Consider the following 18,737-nt stretch of genomic DNA (forward strand, 5'->3'; position numbering starts at 1 on the left):
ACTAAATGAATATCTGCTGTATCACAGAAGACTTAAAACTACAGATTGAGCCCTATAATGCATTAGAAAAATGTTTCCTGAAGGAATAAATCGAGTCATTTTCTTATAGATGTGTAAAAAAATCAGATTTCATTTTTAATTTGCATGACATCTGCATTAAAACCTGGTTAGTGGAGCATAAAAGCATCAAAGAAAAATGTACACAGAAGCGTTTGAATAATAGGTCTTTTTTATTAACAGACATCATGAAAATGTCAACAGTAACAAAATTTTTTAGTCCATTAAAAAAAAAAAGTGGGTTGGATTGACAAGACTCCTCCCACAAAATAACTTAATGATGGGGGAGGGTAAAAGAGGGGAGGCTGTGCTCGGGTACATGTGGCTGATATTCCAGCATCCTCTCTGTGTTTAGTCTTCTAATGAAAACTGGCCTACAGCAGCTCAGTCTCTGCATGTGAACACATCATTATCTATGGATGAATATGTGGAATATCAGCCACGTTTGATACAGTATTAAAAAAAAGAGCATGTCACAAAGCAGGATCAGAGTTAGCCAACAAGCCTTCCTAAATACTCGGATAAAGAAGATCCGACTGCTAGTACACGGACGAAGCTAGAGGTTATCTTTGTTCACTACCACACGAGCCGCACACCTAACATTGTGTTTAATAGCATTAATAGGGCAGATAGGGCTGGGCAATACATCCAGGTTTTAAGATTTATAGATATATTTTTAACTGAGATATAAAGTGAGACAATAACGTCTCTATCGATATAGTTTGTTAATTTTTAAAATGCCACTTCTAATGCTCAGTTACAAGATTCACAGTAAGAACAACTGGTAGTTATACACTTACTGACACCAAGATAATCTATCTGAAATGTTAAGTCAAAATGATATTTACTTTTACTTAACCATTTACTGAGCATTTATATTACTAGTAAAAATTCAATAAAATTCACATCTTTTTTTAATACCAATGAAGCAACAAAAATAGAAATCCTAGAAACCCAATACTGGTCAATATTTCCTTTCAAGTCATCAAAAATTGCAGTTTAATGTCCTCACACCATTTAAATTGCACAAAACATTACTGTATTGAGTTTTTACAAATTACTGTATGTTTAAAAGGGCAAAATTTCTTTTATTTAATGATCGGTGGTATCAAAAGTAAATGTTTGTACCAAAATGAGAGAATGAGCAAAAAAAAAAAAAAAAGGAACAAAAATATTGGGCATCTAGGACTTTTATTTTATGTTGCTATGTAATCAAACATGTACCAATGTCATCTGACTTTTACTACTTAAAAAAAATCGAATAGTATTGATCCCTGTTTGATAACACAGCTAAACAAATAGCAGTCAAAGACACCCAATGCTGGTGAGTATTTCCTCTAAATAAACAAAAATTGCAAATGTCTACACACTCTCTTAACTACAAAAACTTTGGAAAGACTTTCTGCTCTTCAAAATCATCAAATTTCTATAATTCTAATGACCAGCGGTATCAAAAGTAAATCATTTAGGCCAAAAGAGAAAAAGCACGATCTAAACTGAACAAAAATGTTGAAAACATTTTATAAAGAAGATGAAACTGGCATGCCTCCTTCTTCTAAATGTTGCCAATTTATCTGTGCAATTTAGATATTATGCAGGACTTTATATGCCATTTTTGATGATCAAAAACAAAAAAATGCCCAACATTTGATCCAGTTCCACCCACTTCTCCAAATGTTGTCAACATATTTCTGCAATTCAGATAGTTTTCTCTCTCTTTTGGTCAAAAAACATAACTGAAGATCATGAAGTTTCTGTACTTTTTGGTACCATTGATCATTTAAATAATGATTTAATCATTTTCAACACAAGGTTTTTAAAAGTACAGAAATTTGGACAACCCTAATATATAGAAATGTTGCAAATGGTTTTGTGCAGTTTAGACCAGGTGTCAGAGTCTGCTAGTTTTCATACCTAAAAATGCCCGTTATTTCTTTATTTCTTTCCATGGTATCAAACAAATATCAATCTGCATTAATTTTTTACTAGAATCATATCAGAGTTTACCATTCTGGTATTGTGACTATCATTGTTATCTATTGTCCAGATCAATATTGCATATCGCCATTTCACTTGAATTACAGAGATATGGTTTTTGGTCCATATGGCCCAGCCCTATGTCAGCAGGCTAATCTAGTCATCCGTTTCATGAGACAACCCCCCCAAAAAACAGGCAAAACAAGCAGAGAAAAACAGAAGCAGACACAGAAAGTGAAGCACCATCAGAAAAACATGATAGTGAATTAAAATAGAGGGGTGAGAAGGGGTGAGGGTTATATACAGAGAGGAGGAGGGGGGAGGCTGTCAGTGTGTGCCTTTGTCAACATACAGCTCACCATGATTACAAGTTTTTGCAAATCCAGCTGCTTAAAGAAGATTAAAAAGGAACAAAAAAGGTTGGATTGGAGGAGTAGTGTAGCAGGAAACGACTCTGGAGGATCTGATTGGACGAACAGAGAGGAAATAAAACCCTGCAGGCATGGCTGACTCTGCTCCTCTTGACCTCCTCTGAGATAGACACGGGTGACGAAGGTGGAGGGACATGGAGGCGTAATACACTGTAGTGTGTGTAGACTGTATGTGTGTAGATGTTTGTGTGTCTCTGTGTGTGTTTTTACATGTGTGTCGTCTCCCGTATGGCGGCAGCGCCAGCAGCAGCTGTATCTCAGGCCTCGCTTTCGCCAGCTGACGAGGTGTTCTGCACCTCCTCCTCCAGAATGGGCACGATCAGGTTGTCCTTGGACATCAGGTTGTACTTCATGACGAAGCGCGTGAACCGGTGACACAGGAACGTCTCGTTCTGTTCACATCCCCAAAAAAAAAAAAAAAAAAAAAAAAAAAAAAAACACGAGAATGAAGCTCTGCACACAGTTCGATCTTATTTCATAAAAAACAAGAGGAGCACTGACAGAAGTTTGAAAAATGCTGCTTATCCATCAAGAAAACAGAGTATTTTCTATCCATCCATTTTCTACACCGCTTATCCCGTTCGGGGTCATTGGGGTTGGAGCCTGTCCAAGCTGTTGGCAATTGGGCGAGAGGCAGGGTACACCCACGCATGCGCAAGGAGAACATGCAAACTCTGCACCGAATGACCCTGACAGGGTGAGCAGACCTTCTTGCTGTGTGGCAACAGCGCTAACTCCTCATCTACCATATTATAGCTAGTAGATGTGCAGACTCCATATGAACAAAAACAGATGGTAGTACAAGAACAACACAGTGCCACAGTCAGTGCTCCACTGATACCATTTTCCTTTCTGAACATAAACTAGAATGAAAAAAAAAATTTAAAAGTAGGCATTGCTCTTGCACTTTAAAAGTGAAAAATCAACAAGAAAAATTGTCCCTAAAATGATCAAATAATTATGTTTATAAAGTGTGATTTTAATGTTGATTTAAACAGGCATAAGTTTTTGGCCACAATTGTGCAGCCCCAATAATAACATTAACTTTCTGGCCACATTTGGAAAACAGAGTAAATATGCTGTTGTTGTTTTATTCAATCAATTGTTCGCACTTCCTCATAGATATGTGTACAAAAACACGATGAAGTAGAAAATAAATGGTTTAATGGCTGCTGAAGATGGACAACTGCATCATCATCAAATGAATCCACGACTGAAGCTTACCTCATACTTGTCAAATATCTGGCGATGATGGAAGTAGGCGTGAGAGAATATCCTATAGATACGACGACAGACGGAGCCAAGTTTGGCCACTGACGACTCCTTGATGCTCACCCTGAACAGACAAAGCACCGTGGTATCTGTTATTTCATATGAACTGTGTGTAAGACAGCAGTGCTACGAGTCACAACAGCAATATTAAGACTCACTCAAGCCTTGATGGCAGTAGAAGTATCAGTATGTCTCAAAATACAAGCTTTTACATTAGAAAGTACACAAGGTTTCTACTTCTCTATTGCTGCCTTATAAATATCATTCATGGTAGATTTCTTACTGTCTGCTGGATGCATAGTTAGTTATGTCTAACGGTAATAAAAAGCTTTAAGATGAGATAACAGACCTGCTTGGGAAGTATTTGTTGCTATTGAGAAGACAGGCAGCTCCGTCCAGCGTGTGCCTAGTGTAGTCAATGGCAGGGCACTGAGGAGGCAGCAGAACAAAACAGACATTAATTTCAACGCTGATACTCCATTAAAAAAGAAGTAGAGGCAAATACTTCTCCTTGAATATTTATGCTAGGGCTGAAAGATTGAGCACATTTAAATCACCACCTAGATATGGAAATATGCGATGTAAGCATCACACGGTACGGCTAAGAGGTGATGACTTCATAAAAATACAGATGTCACCATTACTCTCCATTCAGCTGAGGGCATGATATAAAAGATGGCCATTACTCATGATTAAGCTGAGCACTGTGAACTGATTGTAAACACGGATTCAAAGATGGTGTAGCTGAGTTTCAGTTTGCTCATGAGCCTGGGCTAGTTTTCCTTTTTATTTAGGGATCTTTTGATGCAACTTATTTTATTTCCCTCTTCACACATTTGAGAAAATGAAAAAGCTGTTTACAAATCACTGCCCAAAGATTCCCAGGCAGAATTGCAATGCTTTTCAAATGCACACAGACACCTACTGATAGCAAATCTGTGCACACAGTTAAAAAAACCACGGGCACCAATTATAAACCAGTTATAGTAAGCAGTATACAGTCCCTAATAAAAAGTGGTGCATAACAGACAAAGACAGATCAGCTTTCGAGTAAAATATGCACACATAATACACGCTTCTTTATCACTTCTCTGTTGTCATTGCGAAATTAACAGGGAAACTGCATGTCACAAATTTTCCTTATATCGTGCATGCCTAACTCATACCTGGGACACTAGCTTTCACCCATAAAAATCAGCTCCAAACAATGACATTTGGTTAGATGCTCACTGACTGACCTCTTTGGGTGTCTTGTGGGCAGCACATAAAAAGATCCACTGCTCTGTGGCCGTCATCTGGGTGCAGGTGTCTGGATGGCACTCGCTCTAAAGGAGGTGACACAAACATCAATTCAGCAGAATTTTGCAATGATATTAAAGTCAATTTGTACTTTTCAATAGCTTTAATGGACTTTATCCTCCATCTTTTTAATCATAAATTTGTGATATTGGCCAAAACTTGGACAGACTTCTAGTCTTCAAAAGTAGACAGTATCGGGGAGGCAGAGATTAATCAGCTAAACACTGGTACAAGCCAATCAGCAAGTAATGTGACATGCACCAATGTCATGTTCATCTGCTGTGTCAAATCAATATCAATATTAATATTCTGGCAAGCTAGAGCACTGAACTGCTGATTCAGAGAAGATGATTTTTATTGGGCAGAAGAAGAAACCTGTTGGACAAACTCTGGTATGACTTAAACAGGTGCTAAGCACACAGGTGTGATTTGTTTTCACAGTCAAGTGTGATAGAAAACATCAGCAGTATGGGAGTCTTAAACTGTCTCTGAATAAGTTCAGCAACATGCAGTTCCAGTGACATTTATAGAGAAGGAAGCAACTAATAACGATTTAATGATAATCAGTCATATGGCTAAAACAAAGTTACGATAAAATGCAAGAAGTTATGAAAAAACACTGAGCTTGGCTATCAGCCAAATTGTAATTTTAGGGCATTTTCACACCTACAGTTTGTTTGCTCTTATCTGAATTATTGACCAATCATTCCACTGTTGCATAATTACTTAAGTTTGGTCTGTATTCACATAGGGGCATTCACAAGCAGACAACAATGTGAGATGCTGAGGAAAAATCTCTTGTAGATCACAATTTCTTGGGAAATTCTGATCCAGTAAAAGTTCTAGAAGTAAACAGAGGCTAACTGATTCCTTCCTAAATTTAGCTGCTCCAAAGACACTTTACAATTTGAAAATAGACAGACAACTACACAGACTGGTGTTGACTGTGTGTTGCTGTATATTTTTTGCATTTTTCATTGTAGGTAAACCATAATGTTTGTAAATGAGGCGTAACCGCTGCTAGAAATAATATGTTGATGTTTTATTTAGATAATTCAATTGCTGAAGAACATTAATCCTCCTTAACCATGTCCTGCTAATCCAATGCTTTGATTCTGAAGATCTGTTAAGGCTGCCTGCGCTCTTTAACACGTGGTTTACCAGCTACGATGGCTGGTTTAATCCAAAGAAGCACAATGCTTCCTGCAGTTAGGTCAGATTGACATTGTTTCATCTTTTCAAAACCAACAAACTGCAAACAGATTCTGAAAAAAGTTGACAGGGACCCAGCTTTTCAAGTAGTATCTGTAATGGTGATTGGTCTGCACCAAGGGTTCAGTTGACCGCGTTCACACAACGCAAATTAAAAAAAAAAAAAAGTTTGCTTGGCAAATAGATTTAAGTTCATTTTAACTGAATCAAACAGGTCAGGTGTGAAATGCAAACCTAATTTGCCCTGATTTTCAGAATCTGTTTATCACAGGGTGGAAAAGACCGTCTTTTTCTAGGCTCATTCATGTGTCTAGTGAGTTAGATCCCTTACCTGCAGTTTAACAGCTAGTCCGTTGAGCTCCAAGCAGAACTGCCTACAAACAAAACGAACAAAGCAAAGATTACATGGGGAAAAACATGAGCATGAGTGGGTAATCCCACTAGAATTCTGTGTCAGCAGCCCACGGGAGGTCAAACTTTTCAGTAACTTTAGGGCAACATAAATAACAAACCCAACCCTCTCAACTGACTCCAACACTTGACTTTTCTTTAAAGCCCTGTGGACAGCACTATCTTGCCTCCCAAGGAAATCTAACAGATACCTGAACTCCTTTATTCCTTCCTCTTTATAGTGCATCTATCTCTTTTGTCATGTACGTCTGCTCGTCTGTTGTCACTGACATGAGAATGTAATCATCCAAATGCTGCTGCAGCCGTTTATTGCTTTGGTTTGGCTTGATTTCTTTTATTTAAACATGGTAGTCTGCCTGCCCTTCTGGGATAAATAAAGCTGTCTGAACCTTTATCAGATTATTGGACCAGTGTTACAAGGCAGTAAAGGCTAATTATAATGAACCATGACAATACATAAGTTGTGTGTGTTGTGCATTTAAACATACCTGAGGTGCTCGTACTTCCACACACCCTCGTCCTGACCTTCTGGAGGCTCCAGGATTTTGTCGATATTGGAGCAATCTGATCTAATGTTCTGCTGAATGTACTGAAAAAAGCCATAAAACACTTTAGAGGAGACCCAAAAGCAACAACAACAGGATATTTTACATCTTTACACAGCCATAATACATTGGTAATCCACTTATTATTCCACTCTAAAAGCAGATTAGGTAAAGTTTATTAAATCCAGAAAAGATGCCCACATTTAGACAAAAGTGGTGAGCAATCTTGGACTAAAGACCCTCTTTTATTGCTTGCTAAACTGCAGCAGAGTCACAGAAAAGCAAAGAGGAAAAGTAGAGCCATTACTCTGGAGGATATTCACTTCATATTGCAGACAGCTGATGCCTCTAATACAACTCTCAGCTGACATTAGAAATACCTCCTCCACTGAATGAGGGGCATACATTGTAATAAAGTTAGGAAAGGATAGTTTCACTGCAAGTATGGGCAGGCGTTATGATGACAACCAGCATTCCTACTGAAGCCTCAGAGTACATAAGAGTAAAGCAATGATGTGTTAGGACACATCTACATCCCCATGCATTATATTAAAAATGTAAAAATAAGAATGAGTAAGAGTGCATGTCGCCCACAACTTTGCCAATCTCATATGTACAAATAAAGAGAAAAGGAAAGCGGAAAATGATTTGATAATATGCTCCCGTTACTGATAAGTGGGACACAGTTTCATGGATAAACTAGGTTGTACCCTTCATTAAAAAAAAAGAGTAATCTGGACCACATCCCTGCTAAATGCTGCATAGACTCTTAAGTTTGTCAGCTATGTTAAAAGTGAATTAATTGAAACAAAACAGATTATTTTAAAAACAGAGGCAAGGGGTGCTGTTGGCCTAGAGAAGTGTTTCTCTCATGCAAGGCCTTATCTAGGTGTTCCATGAGAAATTATACAACCATACTTTGTTAAAAATACATCCACTAAAGACATTATAATGTTCATAAAAAGGCAATTATGAATGGCTATGAATATGGTTTGCCGTGACATTTTTGCTTGACCTTAGGTGTACAAAAAGAGTTGAAAACCAGAGGTCTATTGTCGGGCCCCAAGAGGCTCCTCCAGGCAAGCGATCTGGGTTTAAGTGTGACTACAGAAGAATTACAATCTTATGTTGTGTTTATAATGTTTGCACACTGACTCTGAAACTGTCACCTGTAATTATTTTTTAAACAACTTTGATTTTTTGCATTTATTTGGTATCCATTTAAGTCATTCAAATGGGTAACTGACAAATCAGAGCAGCAGCTGCATCTCCTTTCTTTCCCCCTCGTTCTCCCTCCCTCCTTTCACTGAAACATAATTTTAAACACTGTGATTTGCCCATGTATTATGTTGATGTGGAACATGGAACATACAAGATAAAGGCCAAAATCTGTACTCACAGCCACATAACACAGACTGAAGTAAAATCTTGTGAGTCTTAAACCAACTTAGCATAGTGGCATGATACACGAGCAAGTGCAAATAACCCATATGATGATCTGTGTCAGGAATGGATATACCCAGTGTTTTTTCAAATTAAAGGAGTAAAAGAGTCACACCATCATCTTCACTCATTTTTTCTTCGCAGGACAAGAGTACAGCACTACAAATTTTTGGAATGAATAGAAAAATAAGCACTTTGGTCTCAGTGGGAAAAGTTTGCGTACATGATTTTTTAAATCAGACTATGGATCAAAAAAATACATCCAAAATAACAGAATCAGTGCGAAAAGACTTACACTCCCACTATGCCAACATTATCTATCATTTGCCACATAAACAGATCAAAGATGCCCAACAGGTGGCTTTCTCTACCTAGTTAAATATCTCTTATTTCATTCAGCAGTTAGATAAACTGGAAGCCAGCATTAAACTGATACAGCACAACAGATTGGCTACTGGTATCAGTGATTGCCAGATTAATTTACAATGTCAACAGGGCTGATATCAGCTGATAGATATGTTAAACGGATGTATTGCTACATCCCTTATTTACACTGAATAAAGATTTAAGAGAAACCTCTTTCAGGATAATGTTCAGCGATTTTTATAATTTACAAATGTCTAAAGTGGTGGCCATAGAGCAGAGATCCATTGAAATATCAGGATTTCCTGGGAAAAAACATGCACTTAAATGATAATACTGTAAGGCTGTACATTACTAACAATCTATTACTGACTGGATGAGTGGGCCACACAAACACACAACAACCCACCTGTTGGACAGCCAGGGTGCTGTCCATCTCCTCGAATGATTCATCCGGCCAGTTGTAGAAATCCTAGACATGGAGAGAGGACAATTTTAGCCCACATTCCAACTCATATGGAGACTTGCCAAAGTATCTGTGCAATTTCGTCAGTGTGGGAGTCTGCTTTAGATTTATAATGGATTTATTACTTTTTTAACATATATCTTATGAAATGATTGTAGTTTCTTTAAAGCTTTAGCCGTGTCCTATACTATCAATCATTAAAATGAAAAGGAACATATGTAGGTATCGAGGGTAATAGAAATATTCAACATCCTGAGTGTAAACAATGCTACAGCTGTCATTAGACGTTGAGCATTAAAATCAATCACTGAATGACAAATATGAACATACGGCGATTAAAGGGTGGAAAGTAGGGATATCTCTAAATTTGTCATATGACTTCAAGGATATAGTTTCTGCATGGAGCAGAGGTTCATTTTCCAACATTACTCACAGCTACGAGGCTAACTGCTAAATAACGTCAGCTGGGGTGCAACTATTTCCTGCATCTCAAACCGTTAACGAGCTTTTGTGGCAGATATTAAGCAATTCAAAATTACATGTACCATGATCCTCAGAAAGAAAAAATTAAGAACGGAATGTTGATTTTTACGTTTCGTAACAATAAGGTCACCGTAATGCCACAACAACAAATCCAACAGTCATTAAAGTTAACGTAACTCCAGGAAATAGACGGAGCGACCGTTAGCATTAGCTTCGCTGTCCATTTCCAGGTCAGGCCCTTTTTATATACAGTCTGCCATTGTATTAGTCGATTAAACACGTAGAGTAAAATAGCAGTACTCGAATTAGACAACATCGTGTAGTTTCGGGGGTTGTTATTCGTCATGTTAGCGTGTTCTCACAAGGTGAAAACGCACCTTTGCCTTGGTTCCAGGCCGATTCCTCCTAAGAACTGCAGTACCCTCCGCCATGACCATCTCGACAGAATACCCGGATGTTCGTCAACCGCTGGGTTGTAGCAGCAGACTCGCCCTGCGTTCAGGGGGTATCAAAACAATCGGTAAATTCAGCTTCCAACTTGGAAGATTTACTTGTAATATCCATCAAATATATAAACAACTCAGAGAGTGTATAAATAGCACTCAGTAAAGAATTGCTGACATATTACGGAGAGACACTGACAGATATTTTTATACATATAATTACGCTGCGAATGAACTCAAATAAATGTGTGAAATATAATTTATGCCAAGGTTATAACGGTTAGTTGCCGTCTACATCTGCCTGGTTTATCGTGAAATTAATTTCTGAAATTAATTTTTCCTCTGGATCTACCCAAAATGTTCCTACATTATGGCTTCCATCTCGAAAATACATTGAAAATCGAAGGAACAACTTACGAATCTGAAAAATCCTAGCATCTGAGGAGCGCATGTAGGCAGCAAAGCTTTATGTCATACAGTAGTGATGCTCCTTTCTATGATGAGAAAATTAACCCTATTTCTTCAACTGCTCCCCCAAAAAACTTACATTTAGAAGAAAATGTATGGTCATAAAGCTGAAAGGGAGCTGTTTTCTCGTTTCGTGAAAACTGGACTCTTCAGTGCTATGAACGTATGACGACCTTGAAGAAATTGGTTTCCATATATCTATTACAACACCATCTAGAGCTGCAAACGCAAACAACAGTCTTCAGCCCCCTTAACTTAATAAACGTTATGTTCCAGCCTTATGCTACAGTCCAAAAATATTGTTTTCCTCATTGATCTACACTCCGTCACCTATAACTACAAAGTGAAAACAGCCTCACAACTGGTAATGTACAGTCCTTAACAAATTTATTAGACCACCTGTCATATTTGTCTCAGAGACCATCCAGCATCATGAAGTGCTTTAATGTGGACTCTTTCATTTTCAGTGAGCTCTCCACGTTTCACTATTTTGAACAGGAATGAGGAATTTCAAACTGAATTCACCCTTTTATACACAAATTTGAGACGGCTCACTGGGCTTCTCTGAGAAGTCAGAAATTAATCAAGCATAACATTCAACCACTAAAACGCCTTTTTCTGTTCAGGAATGCAAGTAAATAACTATAATTTGACATTTAAATCAAGAAATAATAATGTGCTTTATGATTTTTTTTCAGTTCTTTTGTAATCAGTAAATTTGAAAATAAATGGATAACAATAATAATTATATATTTTAGCATTAAAAATATAATTTGGGTTAAAGAGCTTCTACATATTGGTGTATTAACCATTGCAGAAACTTAAATAATATTTTTGGTAATTATCAATGCTGTTAATTTAGTGCAGCTGTGGCATAAACCTTACTTTGAGCGGTGGTCTAATAAATTTATTAAGCCCTGTACATCAGAGCAAAAACCAAGACATGAGATCAAAGGAATTGCCTGAAGAAACAGGATTGTTGACAGGCACAGATCTGGGGAAGGCTACAAAAACAATTCTTCTGCGCTAAAAGTTTCCAAGAGAACAATAGCCTCAATAATTCTCAAACTCAAGAAGTTTGACACAACCAGCTCTTTCAGGAGCTGGTCGTCCAGAATAACTGAGCAGTAGAGGTGACCAAGAACCCGATAGTCACTCTGAGCTCCAGAGATCCTGTGTGGAGATGAGACAAAGATCATCACAAACCATCACTGAAGCCCTCCACTGACCTGGGCTTTATGACAAAGTGGCTAAGCCTCTCCTCAGTGAACACATAAAAGCCAGCTCATTTTCAAATGGGGTTTTTTTATTTTTTGCAAACTTCTATAGAGAAGTGTGAGCCTTAATGAATCATGATCAATTTAATTACCACAGGTGGACTCCAATCAAGGTGTAGAAACATCTCTGCAATGATCAGTAGAAATAACAGAAGCCATGGTGTTGTTGCAAAGGGTCTGAATACTTAAGTCAATTTGTTCATTTTTTAAAATACATTTGCAAAAATTCTAAATTCCTTACCAATATGGGGTACCAATTGAGTACATTTTTTCTACTATAGCATCAGGCTGCAACATAAAATTAAAAAAGTAAATGTCTGAATACTTGCAGAATGCACTGTATATACAAAGCTTAAACTGTACTACAAATCTACAAATACTGTGTTTTTCCTCTCTGCCATAACACATATTTGTACTTGCCAGGTGGTACAACAGAGGCAGATTGTAAGAATGTATTAAATATACTATGTATGATTACTTAAATACTTGTACTGATCTACATGCTTTTGTACTTTTGTTTAATATATCCTTCTGCTTCTAGTCATCTCCATTTCAGAAGCCAATTTATACATTTTTACCCTTAAAATTATTCACTTTTCAACCTATATGAACCTATATAAGTTTATAATTAAAAATATCAAATGATGGCTTACATATGAACATAAAACCATTGATATTAATTTTAACAGGCAGATATATAGCTCCACCAAATTCATATTTTCCTTTCAAAAATGTCCAAAAAGTACTTGAGACAAAAAGCCAAAAATCCAACAGTTCACCTTTATTATTGTAACAAAATGTGATTAGAATTATTTACAATTGAAATAACATAGAAAAAAAAGACATGAATGAGACAACATAATTTCTTCTCTTCCAGGCGATGGTGGGGACTTCTACAGCGACGAAAACAAAATCAAATTCAATCAACGTATTTACCAAGGATATCTCCATCTCGGAACAGGAAATAGTCCTACAGGACAGAATAAGAATGAAGAAATTAGCAGGGGAAGACACTTAAACAAATGTTCACTCATTTAGTCGTCACAGATAAATGTCCCGTACCTTATCATCCAGACTGACTTTAGTTCCACCGTACTCTGGCAGGAGAACTTTCTCTCCAACTTTCACGCTGACCGGCTGCAGATCTCCTTTCTAGATTAAAAAAAACACAGATAAAAGTCACACAAGCATCCACAGAGTATTTATAAAACCCAACATTTCTCATAGTTATTTTGCTACCCTAGTATCACTAATACTTTACCTGATTCACAGAGCCGGGTCCGACTGCCACCACTGTGGCCTGCAGCACTTTGCCTTGAGACTTCTCTGGCAGCATGATGCCGCCTTTTGTTACCGTCTCTGCTGTGAAGCGCTCCACCAGCACCCGGTCGAACAACGGGAGGAATTTTCTGAAGGCCTGCAAGTGACCAAAAGAAAATAAATACATGGAAAAAATGACCATTAAAAAGATTACTTTTTAACTGGCATATTAACTTTCTATAATCGACAGAGACAAAGCTGATATCATCAGATAATAGCTGTTTTTAGTCCTTTTTTTAAACACAACCCTATATTCCCCCAACCCTCCAGACTTCATTCTGGGTTTCACAACTTCCGCAAACACTAAAAAAATCTTTGGCTTTTATGCTGCATCAAATATGAAGCTTTAAGAATACGGCAGCACATTTCAATACTACAGCTGTAAAATAACACAATCTGTTATTTTCATCAACGATGTAAAGGCTTAAAAAAAAATCTAGTTTCGAGTTTCACAAAATGTGTTTGCAATTTTCATCTTTTCATATTTTGATAAAGTTTGTGTCAAAATATTTTATTAATTTTTTTTGCATATCAGTTAAGGTTTTAGCATTTCAAGAACTTATTTGTATTTTCTGTTTTGTGTGTTTCACAAATGCTTTTGTATTTCATTAAACAATTTTAAATATGTGAAGGGAGTTGAGTTTCATTAGATGTTCTGTATATCACAAAATCTTTGTACCATTAAAACATTTTGGCCTTCTTTCTTCTATATCTCATTCTTTAAGAATGCACAGTATAATCAGCCTGACATTGGTGGGTATTGCCTTGAACTGAATTTATCTTTATTTAGTAGCAAGACTGCAGTTCAAAATTGTTTCAGAGCATGAAGCTGATGTGCTGCAGAGTTTATAGCTATTGCTTATTTCCCTTTTAAAAGGGAATTATATAAAAATACAAACATTTAAATCAATATTTACCAAATTGTATCTGCAAATGTCAGCCCAAACTGACAAATATAATAAAATCAGTAAATTTTGGCCCATTTTGGCTGCACATATCAGCCTTAATCAACTGTCAATATCTGCGATATCATCTGTAAAGTCAGCCCAAATTAGCCGTAAATATTGGCCCATATCAACTTTAAATGTCGACTGAGATTGACTGTAAAATCAGCATACTCTGGCTATAGATATCAGCCCATGTTGGCTGTAGTTATCAGCCCATGTCGGCTGTAGATGTCAGCCTATACTAGCTTTAGATATCAGCCTTTATTAGTAGTAAATATTGGCCTACACTGGCTGTAAGTATTAGCTTTATGCATGAATAAGTTTATGAAGTTTTAGGCAAGACAGAACTACACAAGGTGAAGTCTTCTTTGCACATCTGTAATTATTAAACTTTAGTGTTCTGAGCATAAAATATTTTGAAATATCATTACATTGTATATCGGCAGAAATCCAGTATCATTTATCCCTAATTATTTCTCTCCCTTAATTGTTTAAATTTTGCTAAGACATCAAAACAGATTATGAACAGATGAATGTATTTCCCCTTGTATTATAAAGTCAGAAATTCTGTTTTTCCTTCTTTATTAGGAATTTTGCAACTTTCAGTAACAGACCATTGCCATTTGATTGGTGCAATTATTGTGACAACCACAAATCATACTTCAACAAATTCAGCAACTTCTACAAACACACATGTTGGATTTTTTTTTCTTTTGCCATGATGCTGCAATGAATCCTATTCAATTGGATGCAACAAAAAGCTTGTCTCAGGACAACAACTATTTAACTACAGCCAAGGAAACAAGCTTAAAACCTCAGTTTGAGGCTTGTAAATGCAGAACTCTTCTGGTTGAACTCAGTAATGATTAAAGCAAGTGTGGCTGCTCTGAGAGGGAAAGGAGAGAGGTAAGAAGGAGGAGGAGGGGTGAGGTTAGATGAGGTAACAGAGCGCTTAAGTGAGGACGTCTGTACAATGAATGAACAGCTACTACATAGAGGCTGCCTTTGTCCAATCAGATTATTTGTAGAGTAATGAAATTTAACGTTTTGTCCTTAGATCTAATGTTTTAGGTGATGCCAACAGTTAAAGCAGTGAATGAATGAGTGAGAGGAGGTCAAGGGCTTCTCTAAGATTTATTGCACCAACTGCCGCCAGTCTGATAACAGCAGATGTAAGAGCGACCTTGGCTGAAGGTCGCCTGGTGGCTGGGAGTTAAAATAAAAAAAAAAAAAAAGAAAAAAAAGAAAGAAAAACAGAAAGCTGAGGGGGTTGAGCTGGAGAAAAAAATGTCCCAGAGTTTGTTGACTGATCAGATTCAGTTGTAGCTCCAGAGGAGGAGGAGTCACTTTAACAACGTGACTGTTTAACCTAAGGCAGAGAAGGACGAGGACTAATGATAGAGCCATCTTGGTCTTTGAGGGGATCAGTCAGTTACAAAATCCAAACAGTGTCCATGATAACAGCCTTGATCTGTGAGGAAACATCCTGCAGGTTTTTAAACACCATAGGAGATAACAGGAGAGGCCAGTCTGTTCAGTTTTCCAGAAGGTTCTCTTTGCAGTACTTTATGATGTGGTGGGGGGACAGGTTCTAAAGGATGATTGTGACCCTCAGGATTTCTACCTATTTAGAATGCCTTGTTTGTAATTGTCTGAATTATTTATAAAAATGGATGCGTAACACAATAATTAACACTGTATCAGACCAACTCAGAAATGATGAGAACATTTAATCAAGGTTTTTAAAGCTGGAGCACTCCTTTATGGAGTCAAATTGTTTTATTAATATGATATTTGACATTTCATTCATTCTTGTTTTTACTCTTTTCAGTGTTTCCCACAGAATGTTCCTATACTTAAGTGACAGAGGGGGCCATCCGCCTATCTCATTTCATCAGCTTATTTTTGTGTCTATGCTCCTTTAGATGAGGTAGGTATATCTGGCATGACTTCACCAACTTCCAAGGTGCATGGAGAATTACAAAGTCCAAGGAAAAAGAAAGGTCCAGCAACACTTGTAATTTAAAGAACAGCTTTATTAGACTGATTTTAAGCTTGTGGCCTGATGGCCCTGAAGGCCAAAAGCTGAAACACATCAGTCAAATAAAGTTGGTCTATAAACTACACAATGTCTCTGCTTTTGACAGAGTTCATCAGCAGCACATTGTCTTAAGATGCTCAAATAACATCACGCACCTTTTGAAATTCTTCCCTTTGTATTCAGTAATCATAGCAGCTGAGATGAAAAATGTTAAAATGAAAGCATGAAAACCTTAATTCCTAATAAGAGACCCTGCTCCTCAAATGGTGCATTTACTGAAAGGACATACTACTGCAGCCATTTCCAATAGGCCATGAATATACCTCAGGATAAAAAAATAATGCCATAAAGTCCACAGGACTCTTTTAAAAAGTACTATCTTTGCCCTGCCCCTTATTTTGTGCCCTTTTACAGCCACACTAGGGCTGAACAATTTTGGAAATAAATTAAACTGAGATTATTTGACTTATATTGTAATTTCGATATGAACTGTGGTATTAAAAGAGTGACATTTTTTACGTTTTTATTCTCTTTTTCATTGAAAAATGTATAAAATGATTGTTAGTAATGTTAAGCCAAATTTCTGAATGTACTAGTTTTTACTGAGCTGGGAAAAGACCATGCGACTTTGCACCACTTTGATTTTTCATCTGAATGTTTATTTTCTCGCTAATGAGGGCACTTAATAAGCCCATATGGGTTTTTTTGGCTTCTCCTGCACATTTCTTTAATTAACATGACTTTCAATTTATCATGCCGTGCATGTATTACATTCTTTGTTCAGTTCTGTATGTTTTCCTTTCTGTTTGTTATATGTGTAATAAAACTGAATTTTAAAAAATTACTTTAGCTGATATTCTTGTACTATTTCCACTGCTTCTTATGCACCTTTTAATTCATATAACATCAGTGTCTTCAATTATTTACTCTGCATAACCAGCAGGACAAATTGCTTTCTAAAAACCTTGTCTTGTTCACTTTGACGTCACGTTTTTGAATAATTTTCTTTAAAAAATTAATGCAGATGCGTCTTCCATGTTAAATAAGATTGCCATTTTACCAGATTTAGCCATGGTCAAATAACCACTGGTCATGCCTAGGTCATTGTGAGGTCACAGCCTACGTAGAGGAAGCAGGAAGTGATTTCAACTCGCATGTAACTCATATGTTTCACTGATCAAGGACATGCATGGTGCAATGTGAGAAATGAATCAGACCTATCACTTACATTAAGGTAGATTAAATACATTCACCCGTACTAGTCTGATTATCGGTGAGATCACAGACACTTGATTCATGCACGTGTCTGCAGCAGTGATGAATGTCACGATCCGTTGGCATTATAATAAGTCTCCCAGGACTTATCAAGCCTCTATATGACCGTTTATTGACAGCGAAGTATCTCAATGATAAACATAAAGACGGAATATGTGTCAGTATGTTAGCTGACAGCGATTTTGTAGCTGCACCTACAAATTTAGCTCTGATAAAACCCGGTCTTTTTCACCTCTGACAGTTCCTCTAATAAATCATGACATACATCGTCTTATGATTATCCTATGCTCCTTTTAAATCTGCTTCTGAGCTATTTGACCTTGTGATGAACATTAACGCCTCCTTACTTAAAATTAGCAGCCTGCTAGCCGTAACTTAGCAGCCATATGTAGCCTCAAAATGTCCCGTTCGCTGCTAACATCACTATAATTAGTATCCATCATAAATATTGAAATGTTGGATCTAGTTTCTTACCATGTCTGCACGTAAAAGTGGTCTAAAAGCCGGCGTGGAGCTGCACCCCGATTTCTTCTTGAGCGTGGATCTGACACAGTGAAGGGGAATCGCTCCACGTGAGGAAATATCCAGAAGGATACTGCGCATGCGTGGTCCCTATCCTAACTTGTTTCTTTGCCTAACCGAAAATTCTAGTACACCTAACGGCTAAAACGAAACTCAAAACAGCGATTACCACAAATAAACTTAACTCGGACATGTATGAGTGACTTTGGAGCAGACAAATTTAGTGTTTCCTCTTATATTCATTCATTTTTAGTTGGAGTAATATTGCACAACGTCAACTTTGACCTTTATTTTTTCCTCCAATGGCACACGGGAAATTTCTAGAATCGTCAGGCCCAGGAACGAGCATTATTATATAATCGATATAATAACGACGATTTACAAGTGTTTTAAACCTGAAATTTGAAATGAGTCAGTAAAAAAATCCACAAATTCACTTAAATTTATGTCTATCATTCTAAACTAAAAAAAATGCGACATTTGTT

At 37.1% G+C, this 18,737-nt stretch overlaps 2 protein-coding genes across 2 annotated transcripts; both read right to left on the bottom strand.

Moving 5' to 3' along the window:
• Positions 1–211: 211 nt before the first annotated feature.
• On the bottom strand, positions 212–10,414 carry mob4 (MOB family member 4, phocein). Its single transcript, XM_041807001.1, has 8 exons — positions 10,337–10,414; positions 9,420–9,482; positions 7,148–7,248; positions 6,580–6,622; positions 4,976–5,062; positions 4,087–4,166; positions 3,690–3,801; positions 212–2,857 (listed from the first exon to the last, which is right to left on the bottom strand). The coding sequence occupies exons 1-8, from the start codon at positions 10,394–10,396 to the stop codon at positions 2,723–2,725; spliced, it is 681 nt and encodes a 226-aa protein (XP_041662935.1). The 5' UTR covers positions 10,397–10,414; the 3' UTR covers positions 212–2,722.
• Positions 10,415–12,913: 2,499 nt separating this feature from the next.
• hspe1 (heat shock 10 protein 1) lies at positions 12,914–18,490 on the bottom strand. Its single transcript, XM_041807002.1, has 4 exons — positions 18,205–18,490; positions 13,409–13,564; positions 13,210–13,299; positions 12,914–13,117 (listed from the first exon to the last, which is right to left on the bottom strand). Exons 1-4 carry the CDS (start codon positions 18,331–18,333, stop codon positions 13,067–13,069), a joined length of 426 nt encoding a protein of 141 aa, XP_041662936.1. The 5' UTR covers positions 18,334–18,490; the 3' UTR covers positions 12,914–13,066.
• Between the last annotated feature and the right edge of the window lie 247 nt (positions 18,491–18,737).

The sequence above is a fragment of the Cheilinus undulatus genome, linkage group 15, assembly GCF_018320785.1.
Source record: "Cheilinus undulatus linkage group 15, ASM1832078v1, whole genome shotgun sequence".
Classification (NCBI taxonomy): domain Eukaryota; kingdom Metazoa; phylum Chordata; class Actinopteri; order Labriformes; family Labridae; genus Cheilinus; species Cheilinus undulatus.

Excerpts from the sequence above, each read along its gene's own strand:
- mob4 (XM_041807001.1), bottom strand. The coding sequence starts at position 10,396 with ATGGTCATGGCGGAGGGTACTGCAGTTCTTAGGAGGAATCGGCCTGGA. Across the intron at positions 5,063-6,579 it reads GACTAGCTGTTAAACTGCAG|AGCGAGTGCCATCCAGACAC; the intron begins GTAAGGGATCTA and ends CACCTCCTTTAG. Across the intron at positions 3,802-4,086 it reads AACAAATACTTCCCAAGCAG|GGTGAGCATCAAGGAGTCGT; the intron begins GTCTGTTATCTC and ends TTGTCTGTTCAG.
- hspe1 (XM_041807002.1), bottom strand. The coding sequence starts at position 18,333 with ATGCGCAGTATCCTTCTGGATATTTCCTCACGTGGAGCGATTCCCCTT. Across the intron at positions 13,300-13,408 it reads GACCCGGCTCTGTGAATCAG|AAAGGAGATCTGCAGCCGGT; the intron begins GTAAAGTATTAG and ends TTTTTAATCTAG. Across the intron at positions 13,118-13,209 it reads AAGTCAGTCTGGATGATAAG|GACTATTTCCTGTTCCGAGA; the intron begins GTACGGGACATT and ends TCTGTCCTGTAG.